We start from the raw sequence: 20,587 nt of genomic DNA on the forward strand, positions 1-20,587 counted from the left end.
ATTTGTTTGAACTTCTTCCTCACTGAATCCTTTTTGCATTAATGTACATATTCATAAAGGTTGTTTGCTGAAATGTAAATTAAACTACAAGGAGAGAAATGTTTTTGTTGTGTAGAGTACGTACTACGTTACAGTATGACAGTGAATGTAACTCGAGTTAATATTACCCATAGATTTCGTAAACTTGATAATACCGTCTTATCAACGGTAACCAATTGTATCCTGCCATTGTTATCAACCAGCGTAATATACTGGGATTTATCTAATAGGCCTATGGCTAGCGCTAGACTTCTAGTGGAACGCTACCAGTCTTCCCCTCAAGATTTTAACATGCATAGTTCTATGCTATATTATTAAATTGAAGCTGTGTTCAATAGCTTATTGCGCATTTAAATCCCGAACTTGAAACATTAATTTATCAATCGTATAGCAAATTGAAAAAAATGTAAGTGGCACACAGTATGTAAAATGTTAAAGCGAATAAAATATTGAAATTGAGAAGAATTAATGGAAAAATGGACGACTACTGTACTTAAAGAAAATACCCAATGATGAGAAGAATTGTAAGCAAGGAGAAGAAAGTTGACATTATAGAAGGACAACGGTTACTTCATAGCTTAATGAAAAAGAGACAGTTGCCACTATGGGGTTTACCACAGATCCACTTGGGTGCTAGATCCCCACACAGAGCCAGCACTGGGTTATATAGACTAAATTCTTAAATCCAATAGAGAAGGTGAATGGAGAGGGTTGGCGGCAGGAAAGGCATCCGGCCATGAAAAATTAGCCAAAACCAATATGGTCGGGGGGAATTGTGAGATTAGAATAAATGCTAGGGCATATATATGATGAAGTGTGGGGCAGAGGTAAATGGGGAACGCTGGCCAGAAATATCGACCCCACATTATGTGGGAAAAGATGCAGACAAAGAAGAAGAAGAATAGAGAAGGTGACATCTGAAGAGTTTGGAAGATTAAGATTAATGATAATCTTTCAAAGCAGTTGAAGAATCAATCATTAAAAAACAAGTGAAAATAAGTCATTAAAGAACTGACAAGGGTAATAAAAACGTTTAAGAGAGAGAGAGGAAACCTAAGGATTGGGAAAGGTTATTTACCATTACTATATTATGCATATGAAAGGAAGGATATATATATATATATATATATATATATATATATATATATATATATATATATATATATATATATATATACATACACACATATATATATATATATATATATATATATATATGATATATATATATCCAGGCCTACATGATTGAGGACTATGAAGCGGGAAGTAGGAGATGATGAATGTAGAAGAATTGGTTCAAAAGATCAAGATGTAGACAACGGGGGAAATCTAACCGATGCCCTTTGCGTCAATAAGCGTAGGAGATGTTTGTGTGTCCGTACTTTAACAGATCAGATTTTACCTAGAATAACTATTGTATACTCGGCTGCTTTTGGTCAGATTTTATTCTTCAACTGATAAGGAATACAATTTAACCTATAAAAAGCCTAAGTGGTTGGCTAGCCTTAAATCTGCACTCTGTTGTACACTTAACAGTTCCTCCTTTGCTTAAACCAGAAGGCTCTGTTACTCACTGTCCAAAGGAAAAGGCAACCCTTTTATGTGATATGTTTGACAGTAAGGGGAGTAATGAGAAACTCGATCTTCCTCATTCCTGCTTTCCTAAGGCTAAAATGACTCGATTTATTGTAGTTTTTTGGCCCTGTGCAATAGAACCACTCATGGTGAGCCTTCATGCTTGTGGAGTTTTAGATCCAAATGGTATTTTTCCTTTATTAATAAAGACCGCTGATTTCTTAGCCCATACATTGTCTTATTATTTGCAAGACGCCTTTCTTTTTGCACTTGGTGGAGAATTGGTAACGTTACTCCATTAGGTAAATGTGTTTGTGGTAGCTCTAGCCCTGCTGATCACCCTCAATTACCATATCATCTAAAGTTTTTGAGCGTCTTTTGCCAAAACATCTAAATGGGTATGATGAAAGTAATCATCTGTTCCCTAGTCTGGCTTTCGCAAAGGCCTTGGAGCATGTGATGCTCTTCTTATAATTTCGAATACTGTACAAAAGTCCCTTGATTGTGGTCAGAAAGTTTGAGTGGTCGGCCTTAATTTCGGTGCAGCCTTAACCGTGTTAATTATAATGCCTGTATTTTAAACTCAGACAGTTTGGAGTAGGTGGGTCTTTTCTTAGCATCATTATTTAATTTTTAAGTAACAGATTGCAAAGAGTAGCCTAATTGTTTATGGTCACCATAGTGAGTATAGAAATGTAATATCTGGTGTTCCTCAGGGTAGTGTTCTTGGCACATTACTTTTCATACTATATACACATAGTATATGGGTTAGCCTAGAAAACCAGCTTGTTGCATAAGCGGATGATGCTACTGTTTTTGCATTAATTCCATCTCATTAATGTAGATCTGTGGTTGCTGAATTCTTTAATAAAGATCTAGCTAAAATTAGCAAATGTTACAAAGTATGGGGCATGAAGTTGAACCCTAACAAAATTTAAAGTGTGATTGTAATTAGGTCGAGGAAAGTGGTTCCTCAACATCCAGATCTCAGCATTGATAATGTTTCTTTAACTATAGGCTATATAACTCCTTTGAAATTTTGGGTATGATTCTGTATTGCGAATTTGTTTTTGAGAAACATTTTCTTATTTATTCAATTGTACAAAAAATGGATTATTGAGAAAATTTTTAGATATTTTTTATTAGCATTCCATCCTGACGAAATATTTTAATGCTTTCATTCTACCTAGTTTTGAATATTGTTCTATCTGATCTGACCCAATCTGTTGGACAAAACTTAGTCTATTAAATTTCTTATTCGTGATCTTAATATTAATTTCTGGCACCGTCGTTTAGGTAGTTCTTTGTGCATTGCGCATAAGATTTTTCATAAGTGTGACTATAATAATTGTAATCTTCCCAAACTGTACCATGATGTAGATAGTATTAGGTATGCATTTAGCCTAACATTCTTGTCTTCATCATAATACACAACACTACATAGTATTATCTAGAAATTTTATCTCGGTTGTGACCAAGTTGTGGAGTGATCTTCCTATTCTGACAGTTGAATCGGTGGAACTAAAGAAGCTTAAACTATGTGAATCTTTCTGTTGAACAGGTTGCAATGACTCATCATAGTTTATATATAACATATCTAATCTGTTACTTATCTCAAGATGTTTTATATCTTTTATTACTTCTCGTGTATAGTTTATTTTTTTTCCTCAATGGGTTATTTTTTTCTATTCGAGCCATAGGGCTTATAGCATCCTGCTTTTCCAACTAGGGTTGTAACAACTGTAATGTTAATGATAATATTATTAATGGGCTGCCAGTAACGAATATTATCACTCAAACTTTTAACTTTCCGGAGACAATGAGCAAAGCTTGCGTTTCTTCAAGGAAAAAATTCCAGTTATTCATTCGTGTGTTATAAGCAAACCAGGTGATGTAGGCCTACGTTTTTTATCATTCACTCTTTAAAGAATTTATGAAGTTTTAAACTTCGTCTTAGCAGTCACACAACAATGAAAGCACCACTAATCCTTTTAAGGAACTAGACTTTGTGATGGAAAAACTTGATGTATGCTACATTTGCACCAAGGAAGCTCATAATAAGAGTTCAGAGACAGACTTATGACAAGCCAGCAATTGGAGGTGAATCGTACGATGCTTATCTAGTCTAGAAATTCCAACCAAAGAATATGACGACGAATAATTTTTAGGATATTGCTGCATTAGAGGCTGACAAATTAATGAAGTAGAAATTGGTTGATAAAGCTGACATAATAAGAGAGCCAAGATCGAGGTGGTATGGCCATTGGCGAGGCAAGGTGAAGGAGGCTTAGGCCTTAGGTGTTAACTGTTACGTGTGAAGGTCGCCAGGGGGCCAAATGTGTATATGATGTGATAAATTTACGGAAGAAAGGCTTTTATAATATATTGTATATCGTATTGAAGTAGGGGTTCAAATAGCTCCCTTAGCTGCACCCGGTTTTTAGCCGTTTACCATGCATCCATTGCTGGTCTTTTCAGCGTCTAGCTACAATTACTTTTCTGGTTCTTTATCTTTATATCAGTTTCCTGTTTACTATCTGGCTGTCCAACCTCAGAACTTGTCTCCCAGGTCCCGCCGCTATAGTCCTTTTGGTCTCGTGCAATTTTGAGATTTTCCCGTTACGCATTGCCTTGTCGGTCCATAGGGACCCAATATCATATAGAGAAAAATTAGGAATGAGTACCAGTAAGGAAGTAAGGACTGGACACAGTATACAATACAATACACAATACTTGCATGAAAATAAAAAGCTTTTATTCACAGATCAGCTCACCAGCAATCAGACGGGATATTGTACTGTAAATGGACAGAGCTGTAAAGACAATTACCTAAGATCCCAATAAGAAAACATACTGTACTGTATATACGCTGCCGAAGAGAAAGTTGAATACAGTATTTCAAGCCTTCTACCTGTGCGGATCAAATTTGTCTCTTTGAGAAAGTAGTTAAAGGAAATATAGATCATGATAGACAGGACTAGAACTAGGGTAAACATAATGAAACTAAGTGGGTATATGCATGGGAAGATAAACCCTTGAACAATAAAAGAAATGGTGTGGAATTCACAGACAAACGAGAAATAAGGAAGAAAAGTTGTTGAGCAGAAAAAAGATACTTTTTTTTTTTTTAATAAAAACCTCCAGGAAAGAAAGAATAGAATATGCCATAAGTAATTGTCATAGTTTGGAGATCTTAAAGAAGTTCACAATCAGCACCAACCCCAAAAATCGGGTGTATTAATAGTTAACAAAAGAAAGAAGAGCATATTAAAACAAAAGTGAAGAATGGGCCAATAAGTTTAGTTATAGAATATAAGTATCTAGGTGAATGGTATACTGAGAAAGGAAACAGAGGATTGAGTATCAGTGAAAAAAAAAAAAGGCCGAAGGGTCACGTATATGACCCAATAGATACGAAAATATGGAAATATGAGAAAAATATATGAAACACTAGTAGTACCAGCAATATTTGCTAATGTGGAAAACTGGAGTGTAAGAGATAAAGAAATGAAAGATATGGAAAACCTTCAATATAGGATAGTAAGGAACTTGTATGAACAACCTGCAAGTACTCCATATTGGGACATCCTTGCAGAAATGGGAATATGATTAGTGTCTTGCAGAATGAAAAAAAAATCATGCTCTTCCATAACATAAACTTAGATAAAAAATTGTAGTAAGAGAGATGATTGAGGATCAGTTTAAGAACTCTCATGGAAATTGCTGGAGTAACAGCGTAGAAGAAATCTGTAGTAAATATGGAATGGAAGTTGAAGAAATAAGAAATGGGGTGGGTTGGGGTGGGGAAAGACCCTGAAAAAAATATCAAGAAAAGAATTATGGAAAAAAATGAAAGAAACTATCGAAGTAAAGAAGAAAGTTATGAAAAAAAATAAGATTTATAGAAGTAAATGGTCCTCAGCCTTATATCAGAGAAATGGATCTTGATAAGACATCCCTTGTAATGAAGACAAGATCAAATATGCTCAATTCAAAAGCAAATTTCAGGGGAAAATATGCAGATAATTTGTGCGACCTGTGCAAAGATGAAGACACTACTGAACAGTTATTTTCAGGCCCAAAATTAGGACAGTCAATGAACCTACACATAAGTGTAGCTACGTTGCAAAATCCTAGATGTGATCTGGACGCATTTATAAGTAGAGCAATGCTATTGAAATAAGAATCTAAAAAGTTCAAACTGATCAAAATAGGTAGTCAAAACTGATGATAGCAAGGTGCTATATTAGCCGATTTCCAGATAGAATGGGATAAAAGTAAAGATTGAGAATTTCATCATTAATTTATTTATGGTACAGGCAAAATAAGCTTAATTACAATAATAAGAATAATCTTAGAAGCTTTTCTCCTATCTGTAAAGTGATAGAGTGCCCGCAAATTTATTTTGCGGCGTGAGCAATAGGAACCAGGAACCAGATTTCTCGTTGCTTTCTCCACAAGACGATAATTGTGGGCACACTACTAGAAACGTAGCAGGTGCAAAGCGCTGCAATCTACAGAAGATTCATCGTCATTAGTTAACCCCTGCACAGACAGCACAGCTTGTATACTTTTATTTCTGACTTCCAGGGCCTGTCTAATAGATCAGACAACTTCTTTAGTTGGTGTTTCTAAATTCTCTAATTCTATGCCGTTGCTTCTAAATTTTCTTAATTCCTAACAGCTAAACATATGATCAGTTGTATCACCTGCCCCACTACACAACACACAAAACCTATCCTTATGATTCCTATTTTTATCATTTTCTTTTAGTTTATCATTCAACCTTGTTTACATGATTTCTACTGCTTCCCTAGTGTTAAGTTCTATGCGATCCCTTCTGCCATTACTATTTACAAACCTCAGTTTGGTAATTTTTGCTTTCTTTTCTTCTATTTTTTCTTTTAATTTCAATTACTACTTTACTTTTTATTTCTTACTTGTCTTCTTACTTTTTATACTTTCTTACTTCTTCAGTTTTAATTTTATATTTTTTTTTTTGCATATTTCTCTAATACCTTTTCCTCAGCCTTCCCCATATGGTTCCCCTTTTTAATCTTCCACTATCTCCTTAACTAGTCGTTTATCATCTGATGTTATGAAACCATCACTTTTTTTTTATACTCTATTCTATTTTCAACTGGCCAAATTCCTGTTGCTGTTTCTGCCATTAACCCCCAATAAGGTGTGGTAACAACCTTTTCAAATATTCCCTTTATAATTTTGTACTGTATACCTTCTAGTTCTTTCATTTCTTTTTATTTTCATGCACCCCATGTGTCTATATTTCCAAACATTGTATGTACTACTACTTTCTCAGATGATTTTTATTCTCACCAGTGTTGCCAGATATGGGAATTTATTCCTAGATTTGGGAATTTTGGGTGTCTGATGAGGATATTCTGTACAAATTTCTATGAAGAAGAAACAGATGAGTATACCTTTACATTGTTGTAATTAGTTTACTTGCACTTATATGAAGTACATTGAGTAATTTCTATATTAGTAAAGCCTACATTATCAGAAGAAAATATATTTGTGGAAATGGGGATTTTTGGGTTGTTTTGGGATTTTTTTTACCATGAGTTTTGGGGATTTTTAGACGGGTTCTCACAAACAAAATACAAATCTCCGATTCTCCACGATCAACTTGTTATTCTGACCGCTAGATGGAAGCACGTACATGTAAATATGGCATTTTGAAAGTGAAATTCTGAGTATGTAATATTATCGTGTTTACGACGTAAGTAAGAACTCAGATGCATTTAAATTTGTATACGATCTAATCATATGGTTTTATTACACTCGAAAATTGATAGAAAATAACCACTGATGTACAAATCGTAACGAAAGGCACTACCGTATGTCAAATGTAAGATCGGTTATCCTACGATTGATCAGTGTTTGTTTACAAGATTATTTAGCTAGGCTTATATACTAAAATTTGGATTAGATATTAGAATTTGGACTAGCATTTCTAGTAGAAGTTTAGGGGTGTATGTATGATAGCGGCCGCTTGTGTATTATTATGGCTCAATTAGAATACGGCAGTGCAAGGGGAGGGGTCACAAGGGGGCGTCAGGCCCCCCCCCCGTTAAGTAAGTAGGTAAGGACATGGCTTATAGATTATGTTAGGGAGGGAAATATAGGTTAGTTGATGTCTACTTTTATTCAACCTGTGAGGAACTGGCCGCTGATATACAAAGGATCCGAAGTTTATTTTTCTTGATCCTTTATGGCCACAGTCCTTTAAGCACCCAAAAAGCTATTTCCCATTTGTGACTATACCAAGGATATATGTTTTCCTCTTGTAAATAACGTGATTTAACAGGTTTTCACCTTCATTTCAACCCCAACAACAACAACCAGTTCGGCTACTTGAAGTTAGTCGAACTGGTTTTTCTGTTTGTTTACGGTTTAAATGAAGGTCAAATTTGGTTACTACATGAAAACATATTTTTTGTTCGAAATGATACCCTGTAGACTTGTAAAACTTTACCATATTTACCATCATTTTTATTGTTGGAAGATTATCCTTGGTATAGTCACAAATGGGGAATAGCTTTTTGGGTGTTTATAGGACTGTGACCATAGAGATCAAGAAAAATAAACTTCTGAGCCTGTGTACAGTGAACCCTCGCTACTTCGCGGTTCGACCATCGCGGATTCACCACTTCGCGGATTTTTTCCATAACCCATATATATACAGTGGCATGGTTGGTTTCGACCTGGCCTTTCATTAGAAGGGGCTAGCGTTCGATCCCAAGTATGAGGTAGAAATTTATTTCTATTTGAACACGATGTTGTGTTGATATTTATCCATATTGACTCATTAGGGGTAATTTGAATGAATTACTACCAATTGTGTCACGTGGTGGCCCGGGGAAATCGGGTAAAACTCGCTGGTAAGAGACTGATGTCTCGCCAGGTAAATCCTCGGACAGCTAGATTAGTGTCAGGTTCGGATTTCCTTTTAGGGGCCTCTCGTGGCATGGTTGGTTTCGACCTGGCCTTTCATTAGAAGGGGCTAGCGTTCGATCCCAAGTATGAGGTAGAAATTTATTTCTATTTGAACACGATGTTGTGTTGATATTTATCCATACAGTAACATATATACATATATATGTATGCATGTATTTATGTATATATGTATGTACAGTATGTAAATATGTAGGTATGTATATGTGTATACATATAAATATATATATATATATATATACACACACACACACATATATATATATATATATATATATATATATATATATATATATATCTATATATATATATATATATATATCTAAAGTAGGAAGATGTGATGTAGTTCTAAGGGAATAGTATGGGAAATATGTCTGGGTAATAAGCAAAGCTCTACCTCCAGTTTGTTTCTTCATTATGATCAGAGATAAATGTAAACAAAACATTGGTTGCCATTTTTTAACGTGCTTTTTAGCGTGTTTAGGGAACGCATGATATAAAATTGCCTTTAATATATGTGCCTGTTTTAGTTTAGGGTACTGTAGTACATGCATTAAGTGTTCTGTACATTAAAGGGTAGTTTGTTAACAGTACTACGTACAAGGGAAGGTTTTAAAAGTCTGAATATACATGTTGAATAAATAGGTAAATATGGTGTCACTACTTCGCGGATTTTCACCTATCGCGGCCGCGTCTGGAACCTATCTACCGCGATAAACGAGGGTTCACTGTATATCAGCAGCCAGTTCCTCACAGGTTGAGTAACTAGTGTTAAACTAATACTGTTGAGTCCCCATACCCTAGCGAGGTGGTATTGGGAAAGTCGTGGTTACAACAGTTTTTCATACTAAAGACTCGGAATAACTTTACCTGGACGGTCACACTTCTATATATCTCAACACACAGCTTGCGTAGGCCGCAGACCTTGCGTAACAAGGTTTCAGCGAGGCGCAGGGACCCCTTATTTTTTAGTGCTAACATACTCAGATAAAGAGCCCCCGGGTAAAGCCAAAAATCCAGATTGGCAGGGACGTCCACCCTTCCTAATGGGTGAGTCACCCCTAATAAATAGCGTAGGTTTGTATTCCAGTTACGGATCATGACAAATTCGTAGATAATCTGTATTTTTTCTAACTGTACAAACCTTAGCTATTTAACCAAACTTGCCCGCCAGCCCTATCCCCTTTGAAGTCTTACCTCCAAGCAAAGTTAGCTAAATCTTAGGTGTGTTAGTGGGAGCAGTAGCAAGCTAACCCCCCCTACCCCAGCTAACTAGTGGTGTGGGTAGTTAGCCCATGCTAATTTTAATTTTGAAACATAAAACTTCCCTGCTGGTTATATAAGAATGGCTAATGCCCCTGGACGCCCAGCAGAAATTCAAAATCTCGCGGCAATCGCAGATATGCCAGGTGTGTACTAGCGCCCTCGCGGTAGACAGGCCGAACTATTCCAACCAATTCAGACCTTCTCTGCCGCCATTGCTAGCTGGAACAATTGGAATTCACTCGCAACTTACTTTGATTTGGACGGTTTATTTGGTGATGTACACTGTCTGTTGGTTTTGGGCTTTCGCTTTATTGATTTCCCTTTCATATTATCTTGAAATCTTTGTTGTTTTGGGTTTATTTAGATAGTTTTGACCCTTGTTTATGTTTTGATCTCTCTTATAACTCTTCAATATGGCTGACCCCTCCCCTGTATATAGGAAGTGTATTAAAGGATGTCATACTCGTCTTCCTAAAGCTTCTGTGTTCCAACATAGATACAAACCTTCGCTATTTATAATAGGGTATTACTTTCGGCGCAGCGAAAGACGAGCCATGATAATTTTAGTGAGGGATAACTACCCCATCCGCTAGTTAGCGGGGGGGGGGGGTTAGACTGGCTACCCCGTTCACTCACACCTCTCAGCTGAGTAACCACTTTACTTTTTGGCTCGGTAGAGGACGGACATGCTGTTCTTCTCTCCCGCAAAGACTTGCCTTGATGTTTTTTATTTTTGGTTTGTTCCGTAACCGAAATACAAAACACGCTATTTACATTGGGTTTACCTTTTAGCGCAGCTGAAATGACGAGCCAATAGTTTTAACGAGGGCTAATTACCCCCGCGCTAGTTAGCGGGGGGTAGGGGAAGGGTAGCTTGCTACCCCTCCCCCCCCACACACTGGTGACTTGCTTCACTTCACTTTTGGCTCGGCATTGAACAGACGTGTCTGTCCATCGTCCTCTTTTTTCTGCTTTTTCTTTACTACAGCTTGTGTGTGTTTGAAGTTGACTACCTTATATTATCTTTGCTATGCGTACATGCCCTGGTGTTGCCGGCCGCCCTTGTGGGACCTTTATGTCGGCCTTGGATACGGATCCTCACACCCTTTGCCCTCAGTGTCGGGGCCGACGGTGTGACCAGGAAAACATGTGTAGTGAGTGTAGGGAGTGGTCTGCCTCCCAGTGGGAGAGGTTTGGCCGCCGGCGTAAGAAGTCCAATAGAGACCGTTCTCCTTCGGGGGTTGCCTTGAAGGAGGAAGGTTCTTGGGACTCTTCTTTCGCCGCCCAAACCTCCTCCGAAGCTCCCCCTCGTCCGGCTCCTAAGGAGAGTCGGCCGAGTGGTAGCGCATGCCCTAGTTCTGTTTCCCGACCTTGGGCGGGGGGAGAGGGCGTCGCCTCCCATAGCGGGGCGGTTCCCCCTCCTCCTCCGGGGGAGGTTGTTGATAATTCATTGTCTAATGATGATCTCTTACAGATTTGGGCTTCCCTGGGGCTTAAGGGCTTGCCCTCCAGGGTCGCCTTGATTGACCTTGTCTCGTTGGGGGCCGCCGTTAAGCAGTCGCCGGCGGTAGCAGAGGTAGACCCTCTGTCTATCGTCGACGTCGTGGTGGCAGAGGCCTCCGACGGGGCAGGGCAATCCTCTGCAGGTGCAGTTGAGGATGATGGTGCTGACGGCTCTCCTCCCCCTTCCGTACATCCTTCGAAGAGAGAAGTGAGTCCTACGGGCTCTTCTGCTGTTCAGCTTCCCTCTAAGGGAAGTGCTTTGACTGAGACTCTCCTTCGGAGGACTGATGGTCCTGATGATCTTCCCCGTGGCCGCCTTCGCCGTAAGGCTCACCGTCCGCTGCGTCGCAAGGGCCTCCCTTCCCCTTACAAGGGGGTTAAGAGGCACCTTTTTGGATCTTCTTCCTCCGAAGGGGGCTCTCCTCGTCGTACTCAGCCTACAGCTCCTGCTCCTTTGGACCTCTCTGCAGACCGTTCTCCTACTCCTGCTAGAACTTCACCTTCTGGGGAACTCGTCACCCGACGGGCAACGGTCCCTTCGGGGCAAAGGGATTCTTCCCTTTTACGTGCAGTGTTAGCGCACAGGCGCTCTCCTGCTCGTCAGCGCTCTCCTGCTCGTTAGCGTTCTCCTGCTCGTCAGCGCTCTCCTGCTCGTCAGCGCTCTCCTGCTCGTCAGCGCTCTCATGCTCGTCAGCGCTCTCCTGCTCGTCAGCGCTCTCCTGATGTTCGCCCTCCTCGTCAGCGCTCTCCTGAGGACATCCTACATCCTGTGGTTCCTGAAGAGCGCTTAGCGCGCCAGCATTCTCCTGCTCGCCCTTCTGCAGTGTTAGCGCACAGGCGCTCTCCTGCTCGTCAGCGCTCTCCCGTTCGTCGGTGCTCTTTTGAGGATCATCGCCCGCTTGCTCGCCAGCCCTCTCCTGTGGTCTCTGATCATCCTGCTGTCCCTGTTGGACACCCTGCGCGCCATCAGTCTCCTGAGCTCTCTCGCGATCCTCATCCTGTGTCTACGCAACATCGTCCGCGTTCTCCAGCGCGTGTTTCAAAAGCACATGTTCGCCCACGCACCTACGATCTTCCTGTTCCTTCACAGGATCTCATGCGTCGCCTCCTTGCTCGCCAGCGATCACCTGCTCGCCAGCGTTCACAGACGATTCTAGTATCGCCTGTTCGTCAGCGTTCTCCTACGCGTCAACGATCACCTGTTTATCGGCGATCTCCGGACCGCCCGCGTTCTCCAACGCGTCGTCGACCAGAGGTTCTGGAAGGACATGGTTCGCCATCGCGCGATCATTCACCTGCGCGTCCTGCGCGCTATCGCTCGCCAACGCGTCACCATGCGACAACGCGCCATCGCTCACCTGCGCGTCAGCGTTCGCCAGCTCACCACCGATCGCCTGCGGATCTACGCCGCCAGCGACCTTCTTCGCACACGCGCCAACGCATTTGTTCGCTGACTCGGACACGCGGTCGTTCACCTGTACACCCTCGAGCCCACTCGCCTGCGCGCCCGCGCGATCATTCGCCCGCGCGACCATCGTTCGCGGCGAATTTCGCAGCCAGTGGTAGCAGCAGGAACGCTTGTTCCTAGACAGCGCTCGGGATCGCCTCCATCCAAACGCAGGACTGTATTGCAGGACAAGGAAGACACTGCGGAGAGGTTAGTGCATCATTCTTCACCCCCTTCTTTTCAGGCAGGTACTGTGGTGTCCACTCCAAAGGATCGCCCGATCCCTTTCCCTCCAGCGAAGATTTCGGACTCTGTGTCCGTGGAGCAACAGACTTGGTTTGGTCCTCTGATGCGGGCGTTAGTGAGGGTAATGAAAGCGGGACTCGCCGATCAGGGCAACAAACCAACGGCTGCCTCTCCTAAGCTGAAGAGAAAGAGAGGAGTGGACTTCGTGGTGACTTCCCCCAGGGCGAAGTTGGTTCCCAAGAGGTCTGTCGTGAAGCCCCCTTCTCCTGCTCGAGTGCTTTTTCCTTCTCCTGTGGACGAGGCTTTTCCGTCCTCGGGTGAGTCCAGTGAAGCGGTAGTCTTCCCCTTGGCACCAAGGGGGGAGACTTCACTTCATGGAGGAGAGTCGTCTCGTGCGGAAGGGGCTCTTTGAACCTCTTTGTTGGGATCCTGTATCCCTCCCAGGAGGGAATCCAAGGACTCCAAAACCGTCCCGAAATCATCTTCGAGGATTCGCCAGGAACCCGCGGCTCCCCGGGGGAACGTCCACGCTTCACCCCAGGAAGAGATTCCGGGGACAGGAGACTTAGCTGCCAGCCCGCAAGGAGGTGATCAGCAGGAATCCGAACATGCCTTATGGCAGGTCCTGAGCCTGATAAGGCAACTTAACGGGCTTATGGACCCCGTGATCGCCCCCCGTGAAGGCAAGGACACTATCTTGGACGAAGTGTTTGACGTTCGGAAGGCCCCTAAGTCCAGTGCGGCTCTGCCCTGGTCTCGGGGTCTGAAGAGTGCCAGAGCCAGGGCCAACGCTCAGATCGCGATTCTTGCCTCCTCCAGTCGTTCCTCTGCCGGGAACAAGCTCATCCCTCCTCCTCGTCTTCAGCAGAGGAGGTATTTTGAGATCTTGGGTAAGTCCAGCCTCGCTCTTCCTCTCCATCACTCCGTGGAGGAGCTGGCGAAGGGAGTTCCCCTTGAGAAGCTCTCTGCCCGGCAGGTGTCGTTCTCGGCGGAAGAGATCCTTAGCCATGAAAAGGTCGCGAAGTGTGCCATGCAGGCCACTTCGTGGCTGGACTTTTGGCTAGGGACTCTGGGCATCCTATTGCGCTCCGAGGACTTGTCCTAGGAGACCAATAGGAAGGCCCTGGAGACCTTCTTACTCTCGGGCACCCGCTCCATCTAGTTTTTGGTGCACCAGGTCACCATCCTGTGGGCCAACTCGGTGTTGAAGCGTCGCGATGCTGTGACCGAGAGATTCTATCCGAAGGTCCCCGCCGTGGATGTGTGTAGGCTCAGACATGCTTCCCTTCTTGGGGAGAACCTGTTTGAGCCTCAGGACATGGAGCGAACGGCTGAGAGGTGGAGGAAATCTAGCACGGACTCCCTCCTCCATAGGGCCCTTACAGCTCGGCCCTATAAGCCTCCAGCTCCGCCGCAACAGCAGCAGCAGCCTCGTAAGGCTCCGAAGCAGGCACCGGCAGTTAAGAAGGTGGTGTCCAAGTCCCAGCCCTTTCCAGCCAAGGTCAAGAGGGGCGGTAAGTCCTCCAGGGGAGGCAAGACTCCTAGGGGTGGTGGCCGCGGCCGCAAGCTCTAGGGGTGGCAGTCCCCCTGCGTGTCCACCTGTGGGGGGATGCCTTCAGCGTTGCGTCCACAGGTGGCAGCAACACGGGGCCGATGCTTGGACGGTCTCAGTGATCGGCCAAGGCTATCGCGTCCCGTTCACAACATCTCAACCTCCCCTGACAGCGAATCCAGTGTCGTTGAGCTCCTATGCCACGGGATCGGCAAAGGGGCTGGCCCTTCGGGCCGAAGTCGAGACCATGCTCGAGAAGGGTGCTCTCCAGGAGGTCGTCGACGGCTCCCCAGGCTTCTTCAGTCGACTCTTTCTTGTAAAGAAGGCGTCTGGAGGCTGGAGACCTGTCATCGATCTCTCAGCTCTGAACGGGTTTGTCAAGCAAACCCGGTTCAGCATGGAGACAGCAGACACGGTCAGACTTGCGGTGAGACCACAAGACTAAAGGACGCGTACTTCCAGATCTCAATCCATCCGTCTTCCAGGAAGTACCTAAGATTCTGCCTAGACGACAAGATCTACCAGTTCAAGGTGCTGTGTTTCGGTCTCTCCACAGCTCCTCAGGTGTTCACCAGAGTGTTCACCCTGATTTCATCTTGGGCGCGCAGGAACGGCATTCGTCTCCTTCGTTATCTGGACGACTGGCTGATCCTAGCAGACTCGGAGTCGACCCTTCTTCGGCACCGAGACAGGCTTCTGGATCTTTGCCAGGATCTGGGGATCGTGTAAACCTCGAGAAGTCCTCTCTGCAGCCGTCCCAACGACTGGTTTATCTAGGCATGCTAATAGACACCAATCTCCACAAAGCCTTTCCATCAGACGACCGGATAGCAAGGCTGAGGAGGGTGGCGGAACCCTTCCTCAGGCGAGAAGAGCTCCCCGCCCAGTCGTGGTTGCGTCTCTTAGGTCACCTATCCTCCCTGGCCCGTCTGGTTCCAAACAGCCGCCTCAGGATGAGATCCCTGCAGTGACGGCTCAAGTCCCGGTGGAATCAAGGATCCGATTCTCCGGACATTCTGATTTCGATGGGGTCTTTGGAACAGACGGACTTGCGGTGGTGGCTGGTCGACGAGAACCTGCGGAAGGGAGTGAGTCTTCTCGTCCTCCCCCCGGAATTGACTGTTTTCGGACGCGTCAAAAGAAGGGTGGGGGGCGCACGTTCTGAACCAGAGGGCCTCAGGCCTTTGGTCAGAATCAGAAAAGTGCCTACACATCAACCTGCTAGAATTGAAGGCCGTCTTTCTGGCTCTTCAGCAGTTCCAACGGTCCCTGGCGGGTCACTCCGTGGTGGTGATGAGCGACAACACCACGGTAGTGGCTTATATCAACAAGCAGGGAGGCACTTTTTCGCAGCAGTTATCCCATCTTGCAGTAGAGATTCTGAGGTGGACCGAAATTCGCTCGATAACACTATCAGCTCGCTTCATTCCTGGCAAGAGGAATGTGCTCGCCGACTTTCTGAGTAGGGCCTTGCAGATAGTGAGTACCGAGTGGTCTTTGGATCCTCAGATAGCCAACAAAGTCCTGACTTTGTGTGGTTCCCTGACTGTGGACTTGTTCGCGACAGCGTTGAACTTCAAGCTGCCCCTGTACTGTCCCCAGTCCCGGACCCCAAAGCACTCTGGCAAGATGCTTTCCAGCAACGGTGGGACAACATCGACGTGTACGCCTTCCCACCGTTCTGTCTGATGAGAAGGGTGCTCAACAGGACCAGACTATCGGTCAACTGTTCGATGACTGGTAGCTCCGCTATGGCATCACGCGGAATGGTTCCCGGACCTTCTGCAGCTCCCGAGGGAACTTCCTCCACGACACGAGCTTCTCAGACAACCCCACTCCGGCGTCCCTCACAAGGCCGTGGCCTCGCTTCGGCTTCACGCCTGGAGACTATCCAGCCTCTCCTAACGGAGAGAGGCTTTTCGCAACAGGTTGCGGAGAGAATGTCTTGGCACCTGCGAAGGTCCTCTGAGGGAGTCTACCAAGCAAAGTGGAGAGTCTTTTGTGGTTGGTGTCGTGGGAGGGTTATCTCTCCACTCGATGCCACTATTCCAGCAATAGCGGACTTCCTCGTTTATCTGCGGGAAGAAATGCGCCTTTCTGTCTCGGCAGTGAAAGGCTATCGCTCAGCCTTAAGCTTGGCCTTCAGGCTGAAGGGCGTGGATATTTCTTCATCGCTAGAACTCTCTTTACTCATACGTAGCTATGAGCTTACCTGCCCCCAGTCGGAAGTGAGACCTCCTCCTTGGAACGTGGTTCGAGTCCTCAGGGCTCTTAAGAGACCTCCCTTCGAACCATTACGCCAGGCCTCCGATCGCCACCTTTCTTCTTTAAGACGGCTTTCCTACTCGCTTTGGCTTCGGCCAAGCGGGTTAGTGAACTTCATGGTCTCTCATACGACATCGCCCATTCAAGGGAATGGGGGGAGGTAACGTTCAGGTTCGTCCCTGAGTTTGTTGCCAAGACTCAGAATCGTGGAGTGCCGGATCCTCGCTTCGACTCTTTCAGGATCGCGAGTCTCCGTTCTGTAACAAGCGACCCAGACCAGCTGCTACTATGTCCAGTGAGGTGTCTGAGGCACTACTTGAAGAGAACGGCTGCAGTCCGTCCTCAAGTGCGAGCTTTGTTTGTGAGCACAGGCAGGACTAAGAGGAGGGTCACCAGGAACACCATCTCAGCTTGGATTCGAAGGGTTATCCACCATGCCTTGAATCCAGACCCTCCTCCGTCACGTCGCCTTAGGACACACGATGTCAGGGGTGTTGCTACATCCCTGGCCTTCAAGAGAAACTTCTCTGTGACGCAGGTACTTCAAGCTGGGGTCTGGAAACGTCAGACGACCTTCACAGCCCACTACCTGCAAGACGTGACCCACAGGAGCCTCGATACGTTTTCTATCGGCCCTGTGGTGGCTACACAACAGCTGATCTAACCTCAGGCTCCTTTTTGGACAAGTAGCAGTAGGTTGAGGGCGTTGTTACCCGGTCTTAGTCTGCGTGAATGAAAGAGTATGTCTGACCCTTACTTCTTTCTTCATTGTCCCCTCTCTTGGGGAAGCAGCATCCTGGTCCTCGCATAGCTGACCTCGACCTCTGCAGGTAACCCATGCTTCTTTGTGCTCCTAGTATTAAGCTTAATACTGTTGCGTCCCCCATACCCTGACGAGGTGGTATTGGGAACGTCCTATCCTAGATTCCTATCTAAAGGTCTCAAGGTCAACTTCATAGGACGAGTTACTCTTTCTTCCACACACTGCTTATGTAGGCCACTCGTTCCTAGCGATGCTAGGAACTTGTGAGGTGCAGGGGCTCCTTTTCTCTAGTGCTGCTCACTGAGAGATTGAGCCCTTGGGCAAGCCGAAGTCAGTAAGGCTGGGGACTTTCCATCCTTCCTAAGGGGTAAGTCACCCAATGTAAATAGCGTGGTTTGTATTTCGGTTACTGAACAAATGACAAATTCGAAGATAATTTGTATTTTTCCTAACCATACAAACCTTAGCTATTTACACGTATGTGCCCGCCATCCCTGACCCCCAAGTCAAGTCCTACCTCTAAGTGAAGTGAAGCAAGTCACCGGTGTGTGTGGGGGGGGAGGGGTAGCAAGCTACCCTTCTCCTACCCCCCGCTAACTAGAGCGGGGGGTAATTAACCCTCATTAAAACTATTGGCTCGTCATTTTGGCTGCGCTAAAAGGTAAACCTAATGTAAATAGCTAAGGTTTGTATGGTTAGGAAAAATACAAATTATCTTCGAATTTGTCATATTCAAGTCTCACAGGAAGGGTTAGAATGTGGTTTTTACCTTGAATGTTTTAGTATCCCTTTTTGCACATGCCTTGAATTAACCTGTTGTACTAAAGGAATTTTTTTTCCAATGCAGTTATTGCAAAGTAACTGCTTTAGTAGAAAGGGAGCCCTTGAATGACAAATACAGCATCAGATGAGGTTTTGCCTTTCCTAGGTCGGTGCACCTATAGTAATACTGTAGCTTTACTATGTCTCTATCAGTACATTTTAGAATCAACTTATGTCAAAGATTGATAACTTTGGTTAAACTTTATTTTGGCAATGTTATTCATCATTTAATTTTGTGACTTAACTCTTATCATACTTCCTGAGCACTTGTAAGCCTATTCATATGTCATTGCTACTTTTTATTCTCAAAGTATTTTGGCTAATCTAAGTCTTCAAAATATGTTCATGTTTTAGTATCTGGGTCTCCATATGTTGCAGGTCACTGAAACTCAAAGTGGCAGCTGATGAGTATGGATAGTCTAAGTGATTGGGATAATCTTTGTTAAGAGTGAAGTAATCCTGTTGCAGTAGACAGTGTCCTGATAGAATAAGTTCGTAATTATGTATGGAACTACTGTACTACAAATTTCCTTTTATTTTAATTGTTAGGCAACTCATGTTTTGTGCTGTGATCATTGATTAGTGTAATGTTATAATTTTTTTTCTTGTGTTTCAGTGCTTTAAGGGATTACCGGTATGAGTGATCAGCCACATACAGAGGCGCCTCCTAGGAGAAGCAGGTTAGTTAAGTACACCTTTCATGGAAGTTAATCTTTTCTTTTTCAATATCAAACTTACCCGATGATCATATAGCTGCATCCCTGCTGCCCGACAGAAAAAATCTACGGGCGGAATACGCCAGCGATCGCTATACAGGTGGGGGTGTACATCAACAGCGCCATCTGTCAAGTAGGTACTCAAGTACTCGATGTCAACATAGAACCAATTTTCCCTCTGTCGTAGGTACTCAAGTACTCGATGTCAACATAGAACCAATTTTCCCTCTGTCGTGCCACAGGCAAGACCTACTAAATACGCCATCCCTAACTGGATTTGTTTTCACAACGAATTGGTGAAGTACACTATTCCAGTTTTGAGCTTTCGCTATGCAGGGGTTTTATCTTCATTTCAAAACTTGAACTCGTTTTGGATAGATTTAATTATGGCCGACCCTTCCCTTAGACGGAAGTGTTGGTGACGAAGAGAGTATGGACTCTCATTCACTTTTAAATGGCCGACCCTTCCCTTAGACGGAAGTGTGTTTAGGTTTTTGGTAATTTTGCTTAACAAGTTATAGATCTATTTTTTTTTATATCTCTCCGCCTTTATAGGCCTCTTCGATTAACTTTCCATTTATTATAAACTTATAAAAATTAATTTTTATGTTTGTTTATATGCGACCTTTCCTAATAGTAGGCGGTCCTTACTTGGAACCGAAGTTAATTAACATTGAGCCCGTCATTTCGTATTTACCTTTTAAGAATTTATACTTTTTTAATTTTAATGTTTTTGAAAGAATTTCTTTGATAAGTCTCGTACTGTTTTCAAAGATGAACTAACGTTTAGTTTAGTCTCCGCAGTTGTTGACGTTCAGAACGTTCAACATGCGCTCTGTCGTTACGATAGAGAGAGAGTATTTCACGGTTTCACGTTGCAGTAAGAGTAAACCGATTCTAGCGTTTCGTTCATTCTTTCTTAGCTTAAATGGTTTAAATTCTAATAAAGGAACTTTTTATTTGGGAAACCTTTCAGTTTTTTCCTTTAGCAAATAATATGTTTTAACGATATATAATTGGGCTCTTCTCTCAGGTTCTAAGTCGAGAGAGAAGAGAGAGAGAGATAGAGACGGAGGGAGAGAGAGGAGAATAAACGTTTCGTTCTAGCGGGTAACGTTGTTCTCGTTTTTTACTCTTCTCCCTAGTCGCTGTAGGGGAAGAAGGTAAAACGTTTCTAGAGTTTTATTCTTGTTCCCAGGCTTTATGCGGTGAGAGATTTTAAACGTAGTTTATTTGATCTAGTGTTTAGTCTCTTTTCCAGCCACTGAATTCTTTATCTTTAATTATGTTTTTCTGTTGCATTGTAAACTGTTTTCGCAATTACTACCTTTTAATGAAGGATAGGATTGCGTGTTTCAGATAGAAATCAGTTAAAGTTTCGATTTCAGTGAAATAAGTGCTAACAGAAAATCAAA

General features: G+C 43.6%; 1 protein-coding gene across 1 annotated transcript in view; it reads left to right on the forward strand.

The window, feature by feature from the left end:
- The first annotated feature begins 7,246 nt into the window (after positions 1 to 7,246).
- The window catches only part of LOC137631025 (uncharacterized), a 71,668-nt gene continuing 58,327 nt past the window's right edge, over positions 7,247 to 20,587 (forward strand). The window contains exons 1-2 of the mRNA XM_068362580.1: positions 7,247 to 7,357; positions 19,073 to 19,136. Of these exons, the coding sequence (XP_068218681.1) occupies positions 19,093 to 19,136 (44 nt within the window). The 5' untranslated portion in view covers positions 7,247 to 7,357; positions 19,073 to 19,092. The remainder of the gene's footprint in view (positions 7,358 to 19,072; positions 19,137 to 20,587) is intronic.

The sequence above is a fragment of the Palaemon carinicauda genome, chromosome 39 (genome assembly GCF_036898095.1).
Source record: "Palaemon carinicauda isolate YSFRI2023 chromosome 39, ASM3689809v2, whole genome shotgun sequence".
NCBI lineage: Eukaryota > Metazoa > Arthropoda > Malacostraca > Decapoda > Palaemonidae > Palaemon > Palaemon carinicauda.